This window comes from Falco biarmicus, chromosome 11 (genome assembly GCF_023638135.1).
Source record: "Falco biarmicus isolate bFalBia1 chromosome 11, bFalBia1.pri, whole genome shotgun sequence".
Taxonomy (NCBI): domain Eukaryota; kingdom Metazoa; phylum Chordata; class Aves; order Falconiformes; family Falconidae; genus Falco; species Falco biarmicus.
Window position 1 is genome coordinate 6,968,901 of NC_079298.1, and position 20,294 is coordinate 6,989,194.

A 20,294-nucleotide genomic window follows, 5' to 3' on the forward strand; every position below is an offset into this window, starting at 1 on the left:
TCTTTAAAAATAAATTCCAAATAATATTTGACTCCAAGCTCACATGGACCATATGGTATTTTAGCTTCTTCTGCCATTAGCACAAGGTGAACATTTCATGATTTGCTCACACATTTATCACATCTATTAATCATCACCTGGCCACAAAGCCAAATTAAAACTGTGTTTGGAACTGAGTTCCAACCAGGGTCCCTAGCCAAGTCAGAAGTACTATTCTTACTTGAATTAAGAATAAAACCATGGAATGAAGACACTCCCACCACATGCAAGAGCAGATGAAAATGTCCCCTTGTCCTATTAAACAGTACTTTTAGTAGACAAAATGCAAGAATCTGTAACCCACTACTCAGTCGTACCTATTTTCTCGGTCATCATATCCCCCAACTACCTCAAAAAGTTTTTCTTCAGGACAGGTGGCTACTTTTCCCACACCTGACTGTGCCTGTATTTGAAGAGCACTTGATATGTTACGCTCTTGTACTGCTTATGGTAAAAAGGCAGTCACCACTCTCCATCAAGTCCTTTGACCAAAGGGTGCTAATTCTAAATCCAAGTCTTCAGTACTTTCACGAGATGGAGATGCTGCATGGCATATCCTCTGGGAGCCTGGGATTTATCCTCTTTAAGTTACAGCTGCGTCAAGTGGCAAGACTGCTTAGAGTGCAAGATCTTTGGGGTGAGAGTTATTCTTCTGTTACATAGTTATACAGCATACAGCAGAATATGACTGAAAGTCCAAGGGAAGGAAGATTTGAGATACAATCTTTCAATTGTCATCTAGCAAGTATTTGCACAACTACTCACTTTTATTATTCTTTTTTTAATATTTTTTTAAGTCAAACATAGCACTTTCTTGCTTTATAATGCAAGATATTTAACAATAGCTGTCAATCATGGAGACTAACTGGGGAGAAAGAGTGCACTCAAAAAGAACTGTGTCTGAGAAGGTATCTTCCATTTCAAGAGAGACTAAAACTATTCTGTGACCAGTTTTCATTTCAGACTACTGTTTGAACACATTCAGCATCATAAATTGCTGTGGAAATAACTGTGTACTGCACCGAGCTGACCATTTAATTGGTCCATAAGACTTTATTTTAAATAAATAACACTGTACCTCATTTTTCACAAAGACCTATTTATCTGCAAATGCGCTTCACTTGCACTGGTCATTTTAAACAGGATTTTAAAGGAGTTCTCTCAAAGGGTTTTATTATTTTCTTTAAATTTTATAATTATTTATAAATTATAAAAATATTTAATAATATTAAAAATTAAAATTATTTTTAATATTACATTATTAAAAAAACAAAACTTGCTCAGCAAGTATTCTAGGACGCTTTTCAGGAGCAATACAGCTGCCGTGTTTTACAGTGAAGTGAGTATTTTAAACAAGATTTTACCAGATCCCTCCCACATGGCAAAGAAGTGTTTTCATTCATTTCTCAAAAAAGTCAATAAATTCATCAACAAAAACAGATTTCAAAGAGTTATTAGAAGCATATTTCACAGTAACTCGGGTAATCATATTTATGTTCCAAAATGGAGTACAAGACCAATTAACTGACAGTTGTAGCAACATAGTGTTATCTGTGAATTACACTGCTCACAGGAACAACTGTGTTCAGGAATGCACAATGGAAGCAGGAGATGGGCTCAAGATGTTTTGGAGCAGGCTGAATTACAGACAGATGTACATAACAGCATGTCCAGTCAAAGTGAATTAAAGCAGAAGCATACATAAGTAAACAGACAAAGATGACCAAATCATAATTAACATACCTTGCAGTGACACCTGTGGCTTTCCAAGATAAAAAATCAGGAAGATCAAAGAAATAGCCTGCCTTCTCCCAGCACGATTCTTTCAAGTTCTAACAAAAAAAAAAAAAAAAAAAAAGAAAAAAAAAAGCAGATATTAGAGGCCAGGCATGCTCACATCCTTATTTTAATGCATTTACAAAAACCTGGCATTTATGTAAACATGACAAATTTTCCAAACCCAATATTCCGATCACCCAGTCTGCTCTACTCACTTTACAGTGATTTACTGCCTGAAGAACAGAGCCTTTTCCCCACCACAGACTGATCACAAGAAAAGAGTTTCCCATGATGAGTTCATGGAGACACATGTTTCGGATCGATAACATAGGCTCTCTCAGTTCCCCATCAGCTGCTCAATGTCAGAGCAGTCTCAAAGTCATAGACAAGTCTCTCAAAAATAATTTGATTGAAGAATGCCCTGCTTTCTAAAATTAACCATTTTAAATTTATTATTTTTGAGTTATAAGTACAGGAAGAAAACAAGCAGCTCTGTGAGCACAAGAACCTGTAAGCTTTCGAATTTATTTCAAAATAACTGAAATATGATTGAAGTGTATAAGAACCTGTAAGCTTTCAGTGAAGCTTTCTTCCACAACTAGTACATTCGGGAACTGTCAACTGCCTGATTAACCAGTAACAATCAGCTTTAAATCCTCACTCCAACCCTACAGTTGCTATCACAGCAGGCACATGAATTCACACAAACAACTAACAGAAGTTTATCTTTGCTAACTCTGCCCCTCTGCAAAATTTCCTTGAAATTCGTTAACAACACACCAAGTAGTATGAATGCTATTTGAAAAGAGGTTCAACATTGTTTCTTCAGCTGAGGGAACAACTGAAGACAGCTACAGGACAACCCCCTCCAGTTAAGAGTGGGATACCTGCATGCCTCTGATAGCCATGTGACATTTCCAAACTGCTAATTTACAGAGAGTTTCCGACACTATACTCTGCAGAGAGCTTAGTGGTGTAGAAAGCAAGAAGTCTATCAGAAGAGGTCGGTCATACCAGCTGGGCAAGGCTCTATTCTTTGTCTATCTCCAAAGTTCAGTCTGATTTCAGCTTATGATAGCAATGCATATTCTTAAAATCTTTTAAGATTTTTAAAATTTTAATTAAAAACCTTTAAAATTCTTAAAACTTTTCTACAAAAACAGTCTCCACACTTGCCACAGGTATCAGCCAATGATGAGTGGGAAGAAAGTTTCCCCAAGAGTAACATTTTATTCCAGCGTGACATTAAGAGTGGGCATTGCTGTCCTGCAATACAATACCATCGAATGGCCACCTCTGGCCACAGCACATTAAAATAACTGAAGAATATCAAAAGCAAGCGAAAGTCAGTCCTGCTAACCACAAGGTTCACAAATCAGACTTCCACAGGAAAGTAAGACTGCTTCAAAAACTCCACCAGCTTTTTAAATAATCGAAACGTGACATTTTCTCACTTAAGAGCAGCTGGTGTACTAGAAATGCAAATCCTAGCTGGGGTCATTCGGGCACGGAGCCCTGCTAGACGGCACACCTTCAAGTAAGAACACAAGTCAGGTCAATAGTTGCACCTAGCAGGCTAAGGCAAAGCTGGAGAGATACTTCAGAAGAGCATGAAATGGGAAACTATGTGGGTCCTCATCTCTACACAAGAAATTTGAGGGGTGATTTATTTGCCTTCTTGTCTTCTGGCTTTCAGGTCCCATCTTTTTCATCTATGTTTCGTAAGTTCAGGCCAAGACTCTTGTACAGGATTCCAGAAGCAAAAGACTTTTTAGAGAAATAAAAGTATTAAACACTAAGAGAGTCTCAACCGCACAAGCTTTGTCAACAGCAACTCAAATCCTTCCCCCAAAAACCCTGGAAGAACCTGTGGCACACAGCTGAACAGAAGGTCAAAGTATTTTAGCAAAGGTTCTAGGCTTTGTTATTAGGTTCTTCTTTTCAAAACTTTTTTCCCCCCCAAATTATTCTGAAATTGTCTTGTTAATTATTGACAGTTTAAATTATCTGCATTTGAAAAGCTGCCATCAGTTTTCTCCAGCAAAAATTAATTACATGCAGTATCAAGCATGTACATGCTGAATTCAAATAAAAGATAGTTCCATTTTAAGAAATACTACTTGGCTCTATAACTTAATTCTGATACTATGTGATATCAAACCGAAATCTTACAAGTCCAGAAAGTTACTAAAATGGAATCTATCAATTCTGGAAACGAAGGTCATTTAGGTAAGTACAAAAAAACCAAAATTTTGTTTAGTTTTGGATCATGCAAAGAATCTATCTTCTTTGAGTTTAGTTCTTCAAAGCTTCTAAAACTTACCAGGTTTCCAGTAAGTTCAAAAAAAGAAATGCTCTGATTACAACTTTTTAATATAAAATGCACAACCTTTGGATGCCTGTCCCTGATCAGTCGGGTTTAGCTTACCTCCTAGACATATGTGGCTGCTACTGACATCAAATTTAACTTTGTATGTGAATCCAAAGGTGCTCCACAGTGTAGTACAAAGGTCCTTCAGCCCGATTGTTTCGATAATAAAAGCCATTGTGTATTGTTAGCATACCTGATAGTCTTCAAGAAGCAACAGGAGTAGTTTGGCTACTGGACAGAAATCGGATTAAGAATAACTGTCCTCGTCAAACAAATTGTTTCATCTAAGATACTCCTTGGATCCTTCTTCTATTACTTCGAGAATTCCCAAAAGCCACATGTTAGTGACACTAAAATATGTTGTTTCATGAACATCCAAATGATTCATTCTCTGCCATCTTGATGCTGTGTCATCACTAATTAGTACAGACAAAAAAAAAAATCATAGCATGCCCTGATGCTTTTTTCCAAACAAATTTAAAAGTCTCCATGTTTTCGACACTCACTGAAGTTAATTCTAATTTATTTTCACTCGCAGTCAGGAATCTGTGACCACATTAAAAGGACTGTGGAAAAGATCTGGGAATGTTCCCAATGCTGTATTCATATCCTGCAACTCACCCTCCAAACTCACTTGTAAAGAAGCTAACTCAATCTTTCTATTTTCCAGGGGTACTTATGGAGTCCCCTTTCTTTAGCTCTCTCTCTGATTGTTTTGGGGTTTTTTAACAACTATGCCTCCAACAATAATTTTTTTGAGATGCTTACAGATAATCCCAAATACTTGGGGGCAAAGAGTTTAAGAATTATAATGTACAATGTCTTTTAATCTTCCTAGACAAGAAAGTCTAGAGGAGGGATCAGGGAACTGAAACAGAGCACATGAAAGGCCTCCATTGGCCATTTATTCCCTGTCAAGTCAAAAGTTTATCACGAAGCCACACTGCACAGTTTTGTATTGTGTTAAAACACCCACACAGGCGGAATTTCACGTGAGCTCCAGCATCCAATACAATTTTTTGGAGACTCGGTTATATACCGAATATATAACCTTCCTATAAGATAAAGTGATCTTCAGACATCTAATGTTTGCGAAAACTTTTCTTCCAGCAGAAATAAAATGTGTATATGAACACCAAAGATGTCCTGACTTTTGTCATTGCTAGTACAGATTAAATATGAATCAGATTATCTTAAATGCCATTATAGACAGCCTTTGTATCAGATCCCTGTTGCCCACAGGATTAACTAAATATGGGCTAGAAGCAAGACATCTGATTTAGCACAGGATATCAGTCTGAATTTCATGGCTACTTACCAGCCAAAACCCACAAATTCAAAAATCATCCCAAACCGGTGTGTTAGAAATCTAGATTAAAACCAGGAGGGACAGATGGAAGCAGAAAAGTCTTTTACCATTTAGTGTAAAAAAGAAAGCTGGTGTGAGCATTCAAGTTCTACATCAGGTCAAAATCAAAAAGTAGTCACTTGAAAATCAGAAAAGATGCTCATTCACCGAAGAACTGTCCGCTTTTCCCAATTCAACCCCGAATTTGAATCTCAATCTCCCAGGCAAACTGTAATAGTAGTGTATCACTCTCTTTTTCTAAATTACAGAAAACAAATATACATTGTGCGAAAGGAAGAGAACAACTGAAGACTTAATGCACATGCTCATGAGGATGTCCCATGCCCTGTCCCAATTCAGAGAAGGCAAGGACTTCGAATTTGGATCTCCCACACCTCAGATCAGACGCCAAGCCATGCAAACAGAGCTATTCGGAGATACCCAAGATAGGGTCTGAGCAAAAACTCTATCCTTGCCAGTGCCAAGGCTGCAAACTGATCAATTTTGCAACTACCAGTTGCACACTAACTGGTTAAAAAAAATAACTAACTGAATTGTCAGATTCATCTTAAGGCTAGAACTGGGGCAGGGGGGAGAGAGGGGCTTGGAAAGTAACCTCTTAGAGTAAGTCTACGCTGAAGGTGGAGAAAACTGCCTTGCTGCAGTCTCTACCACCAAGACACTGTCTTAGACAGATGCAGGTATTTTCAAATCCCTGAGGCACCCTGAGCGTAGCACCACAAGTCAGGCAAGCATCAGAGCCCAGAGTCCATCAGAAACGGCTACAGAGGGACAGACCAAGCACATCAATGGCTGGGTCGGCAGAAGACTTGTAACAAGGCAAGAAGGACAGTCTACATGCATGTTGTAAGCCTCAGCACACTGCAATGGAGAGATGCAGCTGAGAGACAAAGTAGGACATACTTAGAGGTGTAGGTGCTTCATATCTCCCAGTTGTTAACCCTTTTTTTAAATGGTACTTCTGCTTGATTAGCAACTGCAACTAAAAGCCAAGCTCAACAGTCCAAAGTACAACTTAGGCATACATGTCTGTACTACGTAAGAATTTTGAAACAGAGCTGTTAAAGCATTTATAAACAATTCTAATCAAGAGTTCAGTTCCAAACTCAGTAGCCTGGACTCATTCTCACTTAATATGGAATTTATTATTTAATTTAAAAATATTCAGTCACATTCAACAAAACAAAAAGTCAGCTGCAAAGGCAGCAAGCAATAGAGAAGACATGCATCAACAAAGAAGCTGCTGCCAAGCTCATGCCAATACATCCACTATTCTTCTTCCCTCTATAGCCACGGAAAGATGTTTGAATTGTTTCTGTAAGTTATCCCACTGGTGGCTTCAAGTCACAAGTATATAGAAAGAAGAGCAATGATGCATAAAATGGCAGTTGTAACTGAAGATGTGAACTGACATACAGAGAGATCACTGACCACTGTGCCAGAAAGAAAAATAAAGATTACTCAAAATCTATTGATTTTAGTTATTAATTGCAGAGGAATGATGTGCTAGCCAGTTACTCTGTGAAGTGATTTGTTTGCTATAGGGAGTCTCTTCTTTGCTCTTATACACCATGTTAAGAACAGGGTTGTGAAAGCACGGTATAGATAGACTGGATTTCATTTGGAGACAGTTACTAAGCAAATACCTACTCCCAGTCCAGTATCCCCCACCCATTTAGAATAAGCTACAGCATCTCTGATTTAATGGGACTAGTATTTTTTAGAAATAGCTGACTTGTAATGTCATTAGTATAAGGAAAACATAACAAGCATCCTTTTGTTTTGGCACAAGCTACAGTAAAACTTCCAGCCAAAAATTAGTAAACAAGACTTTCCCCTCTGCTACCTCTGGGAAGAAAAATGCTAACAGACTAATTCTAGAGCTGGACAAACCTTCACTGCAGTTTTTACATTGCTCTGTTTAAGCTAAGCTCTCACTGCTGTCATGTTGGTTTGCCATACCATAGACATCCATACAGTCATTTTGTACTGACAAACATCTGTAGCAAGATATTTTCCAAGTGAAGGAGTATGTACCTACATTTTCAGTTCATATGCATGCCAGATATACCAGAACTATCTACACACTCATTCAGGCAGTGAACATCCAATTTCTTTAGCCAAAGTCAACAAAACAGCACAACCTGCTCAGCAAAGCTGCAAAAAATATACCCACAACTACAGAAGTAAAGAACTATTGCATTAATGTTCTGCAAGATAATTCCAAATAACGAAGAAATCTAAAGAAATAGCAACAAGAGAAAGACCCAATAACCTGAGATTACTTTCCTTTTCAATGAAGTTTACATTTGAACTTATCTTACTGACTTTAGGAAGACTTGGTCAGAATTATCTTTCACCTAGTTGCTAAATAATTGTGAAAGGATAATGATTCTTTATTTCAACTTCATCTACAGTCAACGGTCTTAATTGAGCTGACCACACTCAAAAGTCAAACGTGATGGTATTCACAGAAATCACCTTTTAAAAGAAATTTTAAAGAAAATTCATATATTCATATTGCTTCATATTACAGAGTTAACACTGGACTTCTCTTTTATCATCACATGGTCCACGTGGGCAAAGAAATACAATGTTCCTCATAAGTGGACCACAGATGCGCACACTTTAACCAGACTGCCCCATAGGCTCTGCAGTAGCGGTATTTGGTTGAACATTTACTGCAAACAGCTGTCCCCAACATGCAAACTCCACTTGCAGTGATGGCTTTCTCATATGAACACCTATCTGCAACCACAAACATCAAGACCACCCAATTAATTTCACATAGGCTAACTACCAGGTGCCAGAGGGTAAAATGATTCAGCAGCAATCAAACCAAACTGAATCTAAGCCAATACAATTCAAACAAGACCTCAGAAGGCCTATTATGGCCTTCATACTTTAGTTTCTTACTTCAAAGCTAAAATGGAATAGAGATGAAGAGCTGAAAGAACAGAATAACCCTGAAGCCTCCAGTCACTAGGTAAATCCTTATTTTGTGTACAGTGGGAATGTTAAGGAGATGAAATATTAAAGAGAAAGCATTATATAAAAGTTAAAAAGAAGCAGCTGAAAGTAACTTGGGACTTCAATTAAAGCTGCAGCATCCCTCTGCAAATAAACACAAGTGTAACAAGAAAGCCGATAAGGACCAGCATCTACTTCTCATACAACTATGTCAGCTCATTCCTCGCAGTGAGGTCACCTTCAATTCTAGTAACAGGATGATGTAAATGGAAAAGCACACTGAAGTCACCTTAGCCCTCTCCCCTTCTCCTCCCTCTTCATTACTTCTAACCAATTCAGAGTAAATTTGCAAAGTCATATTATTTAGCAGAAATTCAATTCCTTTCTCTGAGAGACAGCCTAATCACTCGAAACTTAGCAATACTGCTGAACTGACCTACATCAGACCCTTCCTCACAGAGGTCAAGTTTTCAGATACTACAGCTAGGAGAGCCCAGGGCAAAAGTGAGAAGATAGGATCTCTTAATGTGGCCTTCCATAGTCAGGTTAGCATCATGGAAAGGGAGGGGGAGGCTTTGATGACAACGTACATGCAATTAATCTACAGGTATAACAACAGTCCAAATGTTCACTAAGTATCAATACCTTAAATAACTTCATTCCAAAAGTGCATCTAGTTAGTCTACTCAATCGCTAGTCTCCTAAACGACTCTTAACAAAATAATTTAATTTACAGTCACATTTCTGCAACTTCTTTTTTATTAGCAAGACTGCAGTTTCATATGACTGAATCCATGAAATATGGAACATGGAAAAGTCAAGGGAAGTCTTGAATATTTACCAGTTAGGCAATAAACTAAAAAAGAAACATTTACATTTATGCCAGCCTAAATAAACTTTGAAGCTCAAGAAAACAATGTTAAAGAGTTCTGAAGAACTGAGGATCCACTGGAAGGAACATATTTCATTAGGACTAACTTAAATGTTCTTCCAATTACATGCTGTTTATTGTTACAAATACATAAAGTTTGATTAAAAGAAAAGTATCAAACATTTTCCCAATGACACAAAAGTTACCCCTGCTAGTTACTTCAATGGATTTATAAATTATTCTTAACTATTATTTTTATATTTATATTACACTATAAAAAGTACCAGGATACTTTATCATAACTTCAGGTATAAAGCAGTTATTTTCCCCACTGCACCCACTCTGCAAAGCCTAGACCAGCGCAAGCAGATATGGAACGTGCACAGCTCCGATCCCAGGCACAGATGTACAGGGAGAAAATAGCAAAAACATTTAATAGCAGAAACATTAAATTCCTGGGGAGTTCAAAAAAGTTCCAGGGAATTCAAGGTGAAAGTCAACAGTGAATCTTCATATATTAGGGTGTACCCACTGACCTGGAGCATGACTGTACAAAGTGTACAGCTGTGCTTTTTGTTTTGTTTATAAACATCCATGTATTGTACATATTCTAGCCATGTCAAGCTTTCTGATCAAAAACTTGTCAGAAACATCACGCCTACCACAGGGGCACAGGCCCAAAGCACCTTCTGGATACACCTCAGTTCGGCCAGTTTTGATTATGGTTGGTCATAGAAGAATGTGCCCAATCCATTGCTTCCCCTTCCTGGCATTCTGTCAGGGATATGACAACATTAGGGAGGAGTAGTAAGAAAGGAATAAGGAAGGAAAGGGAAAAAAAACCCCATCCCTATGGTCCATGGCATGGAGATGTTGACTGGGGAATGACAAGGTTCACCGTCTCATACGTTTCAAGGACTAAAAGGCTAATGAAATTTTAGGAGCATGTTTCAGAAAAAAAGGTAACTTCACACAAAGTACAGTTAAACAGTGAAACTCATTACCACAGGACACAGTGGGTGCAAAACGTGCCATGTGAGTTCAGAAAAAGATTAGCTAAGTTCATGGAGCAAAACACTCACTACCAATCAGACAAAAAAAATGAGGCAAGCAGATTTCTGGTCTGACCCATTATGGTTCTTGCATCAAGCAGCAGGCTGCACCACTTGCAGTCAGATGGCTGGAAATAGTTCTGGAAATACTGGGAGTGCTTTCAGAAAAAACTTGAACCAACCGTACATATTTGCAGAGGTTGGCAGAAAATTCTGGGAGAGCATTTTACAATATAGCAACAGATTTTTGGGATGCTTTGAGAGGGATCTTATTTTAAAGCAGCTCCTGAGACTGCAGTGCTCACTGGAGCAAGCAGTACCTCGGTAGGAAAGGTTATTTCAGCTATGATATAGAAAACATAAGCAGAGGTGAGGATTTAGTAAAGATAAATGAACTTCTCAGATCTACAATACTTTAAAGAAACCTTGCTGGTAGCAGATTTGGTGACATTTAGTAGTCAGGGAAGCTGGAGAGGCTGAAGGCCGCAATCACAGACAGCCAGGCACACAGTGCGGGCAGCCACTATGTAAAACTCCCCCAGGCAGTTCTGCCAACACATCTCAGCCCTAACATTCCAAGCTCACAACAATTCCATTTTGGCCCTCTCCTCAGCAAGGGCCACGTTTTTACAGAGTCTAATTTTATGCCCATGAAGTTCCCACCTAGCCAACTGATTTAACATGTGGTCTGCGCAAACCAGGTAAAGTGCAGTTATTTTCTGAATACCAGTTGTCACAATTATTAAACAGAAGCACAAGGGAATAGCAGTTTAAACTCCGCAAAGCCTTCAGATAGTCTCAGTTAACAAGCATACAATAAAACCGAAAAGTTTCTTTCTACTTGCTAATCTTGTGACTCTCCCAATGGATGTGAAAATCAAACTTCCTTTTTACCAGTTTGTGCATTACCACTAGCTTACGAAATAATCCTGCAATCAGAATAGAGTATTTTTTCCTTGTGGTATATAAACTAGATCAAAATCTCACTCTGCCACACCTCTGGGAACTGTGCAGTATTAGCAGGAAAGAAATATACTAAACACAGAAAAGAAAGATCATACAACTTAGAACACATGAAGGAAACGTTAACCATTTTATAAGTAGTTTTCCTGACCATGCCTTTAATACCCATGTCGTATTTTATTCCTATATAAAATATTAATATCAAAAAAACTGAAGAGACGTAAGTATTTATTATTTGTAGACCACTTGAAGACACTCCAGTGAATAACAACATACGTGCAAACTGGTGTTTTAGCTCACATTTGGAGAACCTGACATTCGAAGGTACTGTAAAATTTGTCGTCCTTGGCAAAAAGTGAGCACACCTGCATTACATGAGGCTGAATTTCAGCTGTCAGGCTAACACGAACCTTTGGTGCTAGCCCTAAAAGTCATGCAATACACAGGCACATTATTGTGATTGGCTGTCACTCTTCATGCAATTCCTTTCATCCTACTTTGCAACGTGTATAGAAGCAGTAAGCAAAGATTCAATCACATACTTCTCCAAAGCTAAGAAGTTTAACACTACACGCCCACATCTCAACTGATTACAGTCACCTCCATAATAAATATTATTGTGCATTCTCATGAGCTGGCTGAGGTGCTACTGTAGATGTTGCTTAAGGTTGCCTGAGTTAAACAGGGTAAGCTTAAGCAGTTTAACAGTATGTCTTTGCTAGTCCACACAGGATGCAGGAACTGTTGTGTGAGCAGCTCAGCAAGCAGATCCCGAGGTAAAAAAAGCCCTCTCTTAAGGATAATAATCTCCTTAGCTGGTATGTCAGGAGCTGAAAGGGGACATATGAACAAGCCCTGTTCTATAATGCCCTTCTGCTACTGTTTGGCAGTTAGGGTAAGGTGAATTCTATTTCCTACCCATTTGCTCATGGAGGGAACAAGTCCTGCAATGCTGGCCACCCCCTTTATACTACATCAATTATGTCACAGGGCTTTGGGACCATAGCACAGAATTACATCTCTCGGGACCACACTTAGAAGCCCCATAGTCTGGGCTTTCCTGATCAGTCAGGTACTGATATTCCAGACCTTGCAATATAAAAATGTTTTAAACACAATGGATTCACTTAAGGTTTTTAAAGCCTAATTTTATTATTTATAAAATGACTGACATATGATACTCATAGCTCGAGATGGAAAGAACTAGTAGATGGATATTTGTTTTTCAGTATAGCAGCTACAAAGAACTATTCTCTATTATCGTTAATCTGTCAGTACCTGCTTCTACCAGTTAATTCCTTTGACCTTCCCCAATCTGCACCTTGTTACTGTATCATGGTTCCTGTTTGTAAGGACAGTAGACTTTGGCTGCTTGAAACTGGCAGCAAGTAATTTACATTTGTGCTTTGTTAAAATGACAGCAAGCATCATTGAGACCAAATGTAAAAGCCAGACTGCAAGAGGTCATAAAAAATTCAAGTGGCAAACATTTCTCCTTTTATCTGACAGTTATTATTAAAAGGCCATACATCATTCTGTAACACACAGAATTTAAATGCAAGAGACAGAGGTAGAGTTCATTACGAACAAAGCACCTTCCCTCTACAGTGGTCTATTTCCTACAGGTGGGACAGAACTAAATTGAAGCTCTAACTGAACAGTTTCTCTACCTGCAGCCAAAGACATCACACAACCCCTCACTGTTGGATGCAATACCTCGCAGGCAGTACCTCTGGCCAGGACAGCCCATGGTGAGATGGTGCCTTTTTCAAATTGCCCCAGAAGTAGCACCCACACCTCTGTAAGCATCCCCAGCTACAGTAGTTGGAGCAGGAAACACTCCTCCATAACTAAATCCTAGGATGCTTTGTAGACCTATTCGCTACCTGCAGCTAAATCTGTGTGTGTGTGTGTGTGTGTGTGTGTGTATATATATGCACACACACAAAACCTTAAAATTAGGTAAGAAAGGCATATTAAATGTTTCCATCAGGAAACACTAGATTTCAATAAAATCAAAGATATTTCTAAACAACTGAGAGGAAAAAAAGAACCTCAAAACATTTTAATTACAGCTTAAGGCTGGCCTTACTTTGCACACCTTTGAGCTGAAGACTTTTGTTTTAGAAATTTTGTTTGCAGAAATTAACAAAGGGCATTACTCACTAGTAAAAACACGCCACAGTCTTAGGTGTACTCACTTCCTTTATCCACAGCAATTTAGGTGGCTGCATTTCCACAGACATCACCCCCCCTACATAGCTCAAAACCCTGTGTTGCGTTGCATTGATGCACTCAACTTGACTGACTGCACGATGGTCCATCCACATAATAACATTCCTATAGTTTTGTCCTTGGGAAAGAAGAAGAAAAGAAAAGAAAAAAAGATGTTATTTTAGGTCTGGTTTAACCCCACCTCAGTACTGTAAGTTACTAGACTCTAAGCCACTTCACACTTTCAATTCTACATAGAAAACTTAAATTCTATTTGTGTTAATAATTCACAGTAGATATCGAAAGATAAAATTCTAGCCCTCTGAACCAACTTTTAGACATGCTGAGCATTGAGAATGCTGACTGAAACCAGTCAGGCCTGTGAGCATCCAAGAACTTTGAAATGATGCTCTTACAGACTGTACTTCATGCAAAGAACCCAAACTTCTCGACAAAGTACCACATATTTAGTTAAAAATAAAAAGAAGCATTTTGGTGACTATGAACTAAAAATGTGACAAAATATGAGCAGTTACGTTATAAACTGAAATTAACTCAGCTGTCAGCTAGTTAAGACAGTTACAGGGATTCTTCTTCCTGTTCTGTTCTGAGAAGAACTACCCTAACTCCTTTCAGAAATTCAGAAATACAGTTTCAGGGGGTAACTTGCCGAAATGCTTTTATTCTGGATGTGGAAGGAGAGAGCATTTGGCAAGTCTGCATAACACTTGAAAACAAGAAGCAAAGAATGTTTTATCAAAATTAACCCACAGAGGACCTGCTAGACAGGTAGAACAGAAATCCAGATGATACTTCCGATTCCTCTCTTGCTGAACTTCACGACACAGCCACTCATGCATAATCTTGAAAATACACTCCGAGACAAGGCAGAAGTATGAGGCACACCAGTATTTCTAACATCAGTTGAAATACAACTTAGAACTATGAGACTGCCTGAAACCACACCATCGCACACCCATATGAGTGTTACAGTATTCAGCGCATCCTTGTCTTTTTATTTAACATCACTGCATAAATTCAAAAGTTCTTGGGGATATCAGAGAATAAAAAATGAGAACTGAATTTGACTCAATAGACCAAAATAGCCCCAGACATCATTAGGCACTGAACTGACTGTAAGAGACTCTCAAACTGAAAAATAAATAATCTCATCTAAATTTAGTGAAGGACATTTTGGGGGCAAAGCTGGTTTTCTGAGAAGGATAGGAGAAGATGACAAATACGTCTGAGAATAGAAAGGGAACTTACACAGAATTGTGATTATCGCTCTGTAACTACTGATTTAGCACACACCTAATCTTAAATGGGATTCACTGGAAACAAAAAAGCGCATCACAGACTTTTTGAGTCTTCTGAATCATCTACTCAAAAACTAGTAAGAAAAATAAAATGTTTAGAAAAAGGTCACAGACTGTTTCTGTTGTTCAGCATAGTCCCAGACAAAGATGGAACATTACTGTGATATAACACACAAGCTGAACCTCTTGCCTGCAGCTTCACGACAGAGCAAGCAGTTAAGACTATAGCAACACTAACATTTTTAGCATTCCTTTAGCCAGTGTGCATGGGCATTTATACGCACTATAAAAGCTGTGATTAGTAAAGTCTGAAGGAGGAGAAAACACACAGGAAAGAAAACATGAGCATAGATTTCTCTAAGAAGCGCTCTCTGAGCCAAGATGAATGTATTTGATCTTAGGATGCCAAACATTTGGCAAAACAGCAAGTAATTCTTATCTCAAATTTAACTTTGCAGCAAAATTATAAAAGTAAAAACAGAAAAAAAGTCCTCTTGTAATAAAGATTCTCTGTCATCTACACCTCCAAGAGCCAGCCCCATAACTCAGCATTTGGATAACACTGGAAGTTCACTCACATCAGTGGCACAACGTGCACAGTAACACCAATTTTTGTGCTGGAGCCCTACCTTCACAGTTGACTGCCAAAGGTTGGAACTGTTTATCCACAACAACAAGGGAACATGTAGCATCAAAACCAACCCCTCGAATCTGGCTAGCATCTACTCCACGGACCACTTTCTGCAAATACACAAAACAGACAAGAACACAAATATATCCATATATATGCATGTGAACTAGTCAGCACAGAAAACGAGTTACAAGTTAGAAATGCAAGCTCGAACTCCAGAATTTTGAGATTCAGTGTTCTTTAACACCTCTAATAAAAAAGACATCAAATTACAAAAAATGCTTCGGTTTTCAAAACTGAATTCAAAGGTCCATGGAAAAATCTTTAATAGCTTTTTAATCTTACTAGTCACAGGCTTGGATAAAAGCAGGAAGCACAAAAATACCAGAAAATCAAGGAAGCAGAAAACTAGCAATGGTCATTTTCTCTCTTTTTTAAAAACCTGGAGCTGAGCTGTATGTGAAACATGGACATAGGATTAGGGCCAAGTGTTTACAGTTACTTCACTCGGTTCCCACCTGTAAAAGCAACGACCTTCTAGAACTGCTTTGGTAATAATTGTGCCATAGCTTTTTGTCTTGCAATAGTGAAGGGTCCCAAAAATAAAGTTGGTCAAAACCTGTAGCAGTGATAATGCCTCTGCAATGCATACATTTTCAAAAGCTCTGCTACCAGTTTTGGATAGCATACTTTTTGGAAGATTTTCAAAAAAAATAAAAAATCACTGCCCCAAAAGGTCTGAACTCCATGGCTTCCAGCAGCACTGGAAAAATAACCCACAACACCCACACGGATTAAGTGCCAAGTGAGGATGCAAGACACCTAAAATGTAGTGCAGTAATAAAATGCCACTTCTCAGCAACAATAAAAATATCATTATTTTAATTAGTACTATAACGAAAGACTTTTACTAGATTTGCTACAGTGCCAGTCTCTTACTGGCTCTGCAAAGCTATAGTTTCAAAGACCATATTTTATGGCTTACATATAAGAGATTGTATTTAAAGAGGTCCAGAGCAAGAACAAAGCAAACCACAAAGAGAAAAATCACACAAGTAGAATAAAAGACTTGCAGTGATTTATCATCAAACTGTTCTTCCCTATCAGTCCTGTCACTCCTGCTTTTCCTTCCTTCCCCCTCACCTCATCTCCTTCATCTCAGGGAATTTCTGCAGAGCCGAGCTCATTAATGTTTGAAAAGGCTGATCAATAACAAGAGAATGGGTGAACTGTCCATCTGCAAATTACCAAGCACATCATTAATATTTAAAAAGCCAACCTTAGAACACAGAGCAGGCTGGGGCTTTATTAAGAAAGATGAAATGGCCTACATGTGCGCTGCCAAGCAAGGTCACTAATTTGCTTTTACCACCAGCATGTATGGGCAGATCGTTGCATCAGAACATACAAATTCTCTCTTATGGTGAGGTTTACTTCATTCTGGATTTATGCTTGATACTATCCACAAACATTTATTTTTTTTTTTAATCTTATAATACTGGATCCTCTTATAATGAAGATCACAGGTGACAGTTGTTAGGCACCATCCATAAACCAGATTACGATTTCTCTAGTATAAATGTTCCTTTGACTCCAGTGCAGCACAATGCAAATCTTTAAATACATGCAGCAGTACCAGGTTTTGAGCAACCCTGACTCCTCAAAGAACTGTCTCGTGGCTAGAATATACTCCAGCGAAACAAACCCCACAGATGTGAATCCTGAAGGCAGTGGCTAAGTCATCCCCCTGAACTAACAGCACAAAGGAATTTATTTTCAGTTGTAGCACAAGCTTCTATCGCTCTGGCCTTCAGCTCCTCACCTATCTAGTAGATGCCATGAGGCTACATCAGCTGTATCCTCAAGGTGCCTTTAACGCACAAGGACGGTTACAAATTATACAGTAATACAGCATGCACAGAACTGAATGGTAAAGGCCAGTGACTGGAAGACCTTAAAACTTTCAAAACTCGAAGAGCTACCTGCAGCACACATCTCCTTCATTTTGTTTTTCTTCACATACCTTTGTGACTGAGCAACAAGCAGCCCAGATGTCTGCAGAGGATTGCTCATAGTGGTCTGGTTGGGGCTCCCAAATTTGGATTGGCTGATCTGCATGTGCCACTACTGTCCCAAACCTGTCTACCAAAGCCGCACGAACACTTGCTGACCCGACATCAATTCCAACATAGTATTTTACCAGACTTTGCTTCTTACTGTTCATTTTTAATAAAACCTGTTGGGGAAAAATAAAAAAAGAGGTTAAGAACAGATAAAATGACTGATGATGGAAAACTGCGCTGAACAGGACAGGAGTGATGCTGTACAGGCACTTTGCTTACTAACTCTTTTTTGCAGCAACTCTTTGCTTGGTATTTTTTAATTAATTTGAGTTTTCAAATCTTGCACTAGTTGAACCATTTTTCTTCAAATGTTTGCTTTTAAGTCACATGGCACAGAAGCACCTGAAAAGCAAGTTGCAAATTTGCCCGTAAGAATATGCATGCTATGATAAAGTCCACGCACTCACACAGTCGAGGAAATGAGCAGCAGTCATGCAGTACCACGTCTACGTAAAGAGAAAAAGAGGGAAGGAGACAGGAAGGGAAGGAAAGGGTACAGTTCCAAACTCAGCAGCAATGAGGGGCTAGTGCTTTACACAGAAGGGAAATTTCAACCCAGACACTCCTGGGTTTTTCTGAATTCTGGCAGATGGGGAAGCTGCTGATGCCTGGTAAGTTGAATTCACCTCTGGACAAGACAGCAAGAACCACCACAGATAATGTCATTGCCTCAAGGCAAACAAATTATACTCCTGAAGCAGTGAAAGGGGTGGTGTGCCTGGCTCCACTGAACCCTGACCTGAAGAGGAACCAGCAGCCAAGAGCCGCTGCCTCCCATAGAGCCAACCAGCTAATGACGGGAATATTACTGCTGAGTGAGACAGTGAGCCAGGCTGAATTTCTGCAGAATCTGAAAACAGTTTCCCCTTCCCAAAAAAGTGTTGTAATGCTGATACTTAAAATAACTAAATGACAATCTGGTACATACTATCCAATTTGGAGCCCTTCAAAAAAAACCAACAACCAAACCATCAAACACCCGAGAAACAAACTGATTACATTTTTAAGAGCTATCCATCATCAATCCACACAATTTTAAAGACTCAGAAAATAATAAGCTGAAAATGTGTTATGAGAGCATCCCAGGAAATCTCTGCCCATTATCTGACAACCTACAAGAACAAAAGTGAAGTTAATTGATTTAATTATTCACAATGTGTTGCTTATTTCACCATATTATGTTTAACTATTTGACATTTAATACAGTGACAAATGCACTGTACTTAATTTCTCACAGTTTGTTCTTAATTAATAGTTAACATTTACATTTTAATCAAGCTGGGAGAGTACTAAGAGCTGATACAGAGTATCATGAAATGTCAGACAAGTATCAAGTTCAGTGCTTGTATGAACCCACTAGGCCTCGGGAACACATGAAAACAGCTGACACGTAGCTTCTGAATTCCAGAAAATGAACAGATCAATTATAATGTCATGAATACGCAGTATTTACAGAGCACCAAAATGGCTCCACTTAAAACCAGCCCATCTCCCCCAAAGAAGTGACCTGGATTACTTCTGTATATGGAGGATGAGTTGGTTAGAGGGAAGGGCACAGGCAAAGGGGAAAAGATTCGGAAAGCACCGCTTAGTAGAACAATAAAATTATTCGCATTTCTTTTTTTTTTTTTTTTTTTTTTTTAAAATAACCTGAGTTTGGTGGCAAAGGGTAGCAAAAGCCTGATAGAAAAAGCAGTGGAACAGAAAATGGTGAAAGTCCTCTTTCTACCTTCAGACAATAATAGCTGATCATATAGTAATGGAAATGATACTCAACTTTAGACCTCTTCCTGCCCCACCCCCCAGAAACATCCAGAGTACAGGTCAAGATCTATCCTTGGGTGTCAGTTTGAACATAGTGGTGGCACAATGTCAGTAGCTGTTGACATCTATGGTTGCCTTGTAACCACTGCTCTTGATGGGCAGCTGGTCAAGTAAAGACGAAAAAGGGAGTCCCTTATCTCAGAAAAGCCCAAGCACCATTCTAGATAATAATTAAGCAGCGTAACACCTGAATTAGGACAAAGTTTCATTTGCACTTAAAACAGCATAAGAAACCTACCCAGCTTCCCCTCATCCTACTCCGTAAATGGTTCATGGAAATGTGGATAGTCTGTGGAGATCTGTTATCACAACCTGTCCCATACGATCATTTTGTACAGCCTGAACCTGTCATTTCATGCTTAGACTATGGCTGCGGGGGGGCAGGGACCATTTCTTCATTCTTCACTTTGACAGCCTTACCATGAGGGAGTTCTGTCCATCACTGGAGCTCCTAAGCCACCCGGTACAAACCAAAGCAGCCATCACACCACATTCTGCATGCACCACGGTGGGGTCACTACACGAAGCTGCACAGATCATTGGCTTCTAACAACATCAGAAACTAGAAAAAAATCAGCGTTACAGAGCATATTGCAGTACTGATGGAACTACCAACTACTCTCTCTCAGCATACTGATTCTGCCCAGTAGATTAGGTGCAATCCACACTAATCTTGTTAAGCAAGGTCATCCGTTCAAGCGATGAGCAATCAGCTAAAAATAATGGTGTGCCATGAGTCTAACACCTAGGAATATTGGCAAGAAAGCTC

General features: G+C 38.9%; 1 protein-coding gene across 20 annotated transcripts in view; it reads right to left on the reverse strand.

Annotated features, from left to right (window-relative positions):
* Positions 1 to 20,294, reverse strand: part of FGGY (FGGY carbohydrate kinase domain containing) — a 325,624-nt gene that overhangs the window by 116,037 nt on the left and 189,293 nt on the right. For 14 of the 20 annotated variants that reach the window (XM_056356585.1, XM_056356584.1, XM_056356576.1 and 11 more), the window contains 4 exons: positions 17,602 to 17,814; positions 15,577 to 15,688; positions 13,616 to 13,767; positions 1,783 to 1,871 (listed from right to left, as the gene is read on the reverse strand). In XM_056356585.1, coding sequence (XP_056212560.1) covers positions 1,783 to 1,871; positions 13,616 to 13,767; positions 15,577 to 15,688; positions 17,602 to 17,802 — 554 coding nt within the window. In that variant the 5' untranslated portion in view covers positions 17,803 to 17,814. Of the gene's footprint in view, positions 1 to 1,782; positions 1,872 to 13,615; positions 13,768 to 15,576; positions 15,689 to 17,601; positions 17,815 to 17,924; positions 18,044 to 19,945; positions 20,081 to 20,294 lie in introns of those variants that run through there. The other 6 variants (XR_008824735.1, XM_056356590.1, XM_056356587.1 and 3 more) reach the window with 5 other exon arrangements.